A 3,425-nucleotide genomic window follows, 5' to 3' on the forward strand; every position below is an offset into this window, starting at 1 on the left:
CAGCAATTCAAGCACCAAAGATATGCCCTTATCACTTATCTNATTTGGACATGCATGAATTTTCTCGTAACTCAATCCTAATTTACGAATAACTCCCTTCATGTCATTAAATGACTTTGGCAACTTAGCATGTGTAAATGCTTCTTTCAGCAAATCAAGCACCATAGATATGCCCTTGTCACTTATCCCACACATACACTTGATATGGTACAACTTCAATATAAAAGACAACTTCGTGAATTTTGTGCATCCATCATATAGCTCTTGGGTAAAATCAGCAAGCAACTCATCAAAACTTTATTCTTTTCCAAAATTTCCACTTGAAGTTGATGGTCTATCAGTGTCCATAGGCTGCTCACAAGATCCAAATGCATTTTCTCCATACATATTAGTATCAATACCAGCAAAAAGATCATCCAAGAGATTCAAAGTTGAATCCATTTCAACTTGAGCTAAATCATCAGTAGATACTCTTGCATTTTCTGTGACATATATTCTTTCTCCGTGAAACACCCAACTTGTGTAAGAACTTAAAAAACCATAGCACATCAAATCACCTTCAATATCTTCTTTTGACTTGAATTTGGCTAGAGAACAACGGTTACATGGACATTTCATCGTGGCTACAGTTGATTTACTAAATGCAAAATCCAAGAAATTTTTAACCTCTGATATGTAATCTTGAGATAAACGTGGTTTCTTTATCCACGACTTATCCATCAAAACCTGAAAGAAAGATTTGAATTATTTGTAAGTTTTAGAAAAGTCACAAAACTAACAAACCTTCAAAACCTTTAGAACCTAGAAATAAATCTATGCATGTACATGACACATCCCAAACGAAAACCAAACCGATGTATTAACAAAGAAGTAGTATTAGAGTTTTTCACTAAATTTAGAAATCAAGGAATGTGGTCGTGGAGCCGATGACCCATAAAGTCATGCCGGTCAATATATATATTAATCCTTTGCAATCAGCAGATCTATTTTGCACATTTTTAATTAAGTGTTCATCACCCACGTGATTAGGAGGCAAATTCACTCAAGTTAGATTTTATCATGTGTTTGCATAATAAGAACTTTAAAATTAAGAACAGCAAAGAACGTTTGGGTTTTACTTTGCAATAAAAATTACACAAAATAAACCTAGAAAAATTAAGAAGATTAATAAACACACAAAAGCATAATCATAGAATCAAAGTCGGAAAAACACTTACTTATGATTAAGGATCTAATTTGTGTTGAAAACTCCAAAAAGAAAAGATATGGTAGCTGGGATCGATTAGGTTTAATTTTAGATTGATTTGTCGATGGTGATACAAATCATCTTAATTAGATTGATTTTTTTTTTTTTTTTTTTTACGTTCACACCGATTTATTAATTCTATAAATATAATTATATCTGTTTTTTATTGATGTAAATTTTATATCATTTTAAAAAGTGATTTAAGCAAAAATAAATAATTACATCAATTATCTAAATGATATAAAAATATATTTTATATCACTTTTAATAAAGTGATACAATCTAACAGAAACTGAATCAATTTTAAATAACTGATGTAAAATCAGATAATTATAATATTTAAGAATAATGTAAAATTTTCAACATATGTGATTAATTTTAATCCCATATAGTTAACTTATTTTTTAAAATTATTTTTTTGGGGGAAAAAACTATAAAACATTGGGGTCAATTGCCCCTCATAGCAACATGCTGCCTCTGTCCTTGACCATTCCATCCCCTTTGCTAGATACCAAAAAATTATATCTTAGGACTCAACTCATATGTAAAAATGCATTAATCAAATCTATATCCATTATTTATAAATTATGAATAAATTTTTTTTTTCATCATTGAATCGACAAGGCTCGATTCATAGCCAAACTCTACTATGTGGGGTAACGTGACTTAGTGGAGTTGAACTCTGGTGGGATCGGTGGTCGCAGAAGTGAACGTGACTTAAATTATGAATAAATTTTTATTTACCATTAGTATATATCTTAAAGATTTCAAAAATATTTCACTAAATTTAAGAGTTTTAATTAAAGTATGATTCATAATATTATATCTTATGTATAATAATATACTAAAAAGTATTATCTCTACGATCATGCTCCTAGCGATATATCATAAACTGATTTTATCAAATAAACAATTGTGAATTTAACTAATAATAAACATGAACACATTTCATTGAATCTTGACTGTGTTATTTTATTAAGTGAAGTGTTTCACGAGCTTTTTTAGACTCTTCTTCTATATAAATATTTTTTGATTTAATACAAAATTAATTTCTTCATAATATTGATGTTTTAAAACTCCAAATTTCTTTTTATAATGTAATTGTTATAAAATTTTATAATGATTTTTTATTAGAATCTTACACTACAACGGTAATTCTTTTTGGTGAATGATGAGTTGGTGAAAAATAGCATACTTAGAAAATATTATTCAAAACTGATCTAAATAATAATTTATAATATTTTAATTTGCATTGATAACTGATAATACAAATATATAGTTGTATCTTTTTAGAGAAAAAAAAACTAAATATCTTCACTCGATGATGGTGCCCCATCATAATGTAAACAACAACATTTTCCTCCCTTTGAAGAATATGGTACACACAATTGAAACATTGGATCTAACCCATGGCCTCTGCATACGTGTTTGCAAATGTCATCAGTTCTACAATGGCCTTTGAAAACACAACCACTTGCTGAAAACAAATAATGAAGAAGACAAATTTACTCATTTTCTTCATTGTTTATTTTAAGATGAATAATTAAATGAATAACATATTACCAGTTGATTGAGTGAAAAGTAGACAAATAACTAATAGTAGAAAAGCAAAATTGTATCTTTGTGAAGACATTATTTTTGTTGTAGTTCTCTTGTGAAGGGTTTAGGTTTTTGTTTTGGTTTTCGAGCAAATTGCTATACTCCTATATATACTTTTTCTGTTCAAAATTTCTTTAAATATATATACTTACCATTTCAGATTGCAATAAAAACTAAGTGGGGGTTATTGGTTTAAGATTTGAATAGAGTTTTAAAGATTTTAAATATTATGTAAAATCTGTTGTTATTAGATCAAGATTTTGTTAAACTCTGTTAAAGTTTAGTGTTATTAGTTTGTGATTTGTAAAAAATCATTTAAAATCTTAACAAATCTGGGTTATTGGATTCAGACTTTATAAAGTCATTAAAAGTTTTGTATTATTCAATTAAAACAAAAGAATCTAGGATTGTTAATGAGTTCAATTATTATGTTATTGGTTCATGATTTTAGACACTTTCTTTACAAATAAAGTCATAAAAAATATCATAAAAATACAGGGATTTGTTGGAGGACTTTTCAAGATTTCAGAAAACTAATCAACAAAACTCTCTAGCAATCTTTAACAATCTTTCACTTATT

The 3,425-nt window shown here is 27.8% G+C and overlaps 1 protein-coding gene across 1 annotated transcript; it reads right to left on the bottom strand.

The window, feature by feature from the left end:
• Window positions 2,506-2,933, bottom strand: LOC109128141 (defensin-like protein 276). Its single transcript, XM_019233942.1, has 2 exons — window positions 2,810-2,933; window positions 2,506-2,723 (listed from the first exon to the last, which is right to left on the bottom strand). The coding sequence occupies exons 1-2, from the start codon at window positions 2,877-2,879 to the stop codon at window positions 2,551-2,553; spliced, it is 243 nt and encodes an 80-aa protein (XP_019089487.1). The 5' UTR covers window positions 2,880-2,933; the 3' UTR covers window positions 2,506-2,550.

The sequence above is a fragment of the Camelina sativa genome, chromosome 12, assembly GCF_000633955.1.
Source record: "Camelina sativa cultivar DH55 chromosome 12, Cs, whole genome shotgun sequence".
NCBI lineage: Eukaryota > Viridiplantae > Streptophyta > Magnoliopsida > Brassicales > Brassicaceae > Camelina > Camelina sativa.

Excerpts from the sequence above, each read along its gene's own strand:
- LOC109128141 (XM_019233942.1), bottom strand. The coding sequence starts at position 2,879 with ATGTCTTCACAAAGATACAATTTTGCTTTTCTACTATTAGTTATTTGT. Across the intron at positions 2,724-2,809 it reads ACTTTTCACTCAATCAACTG|CAAGTGGTTGTGTTTTCAAA; the intron begins GTAATATGTTAT and ends ATTTGTTTTCAG.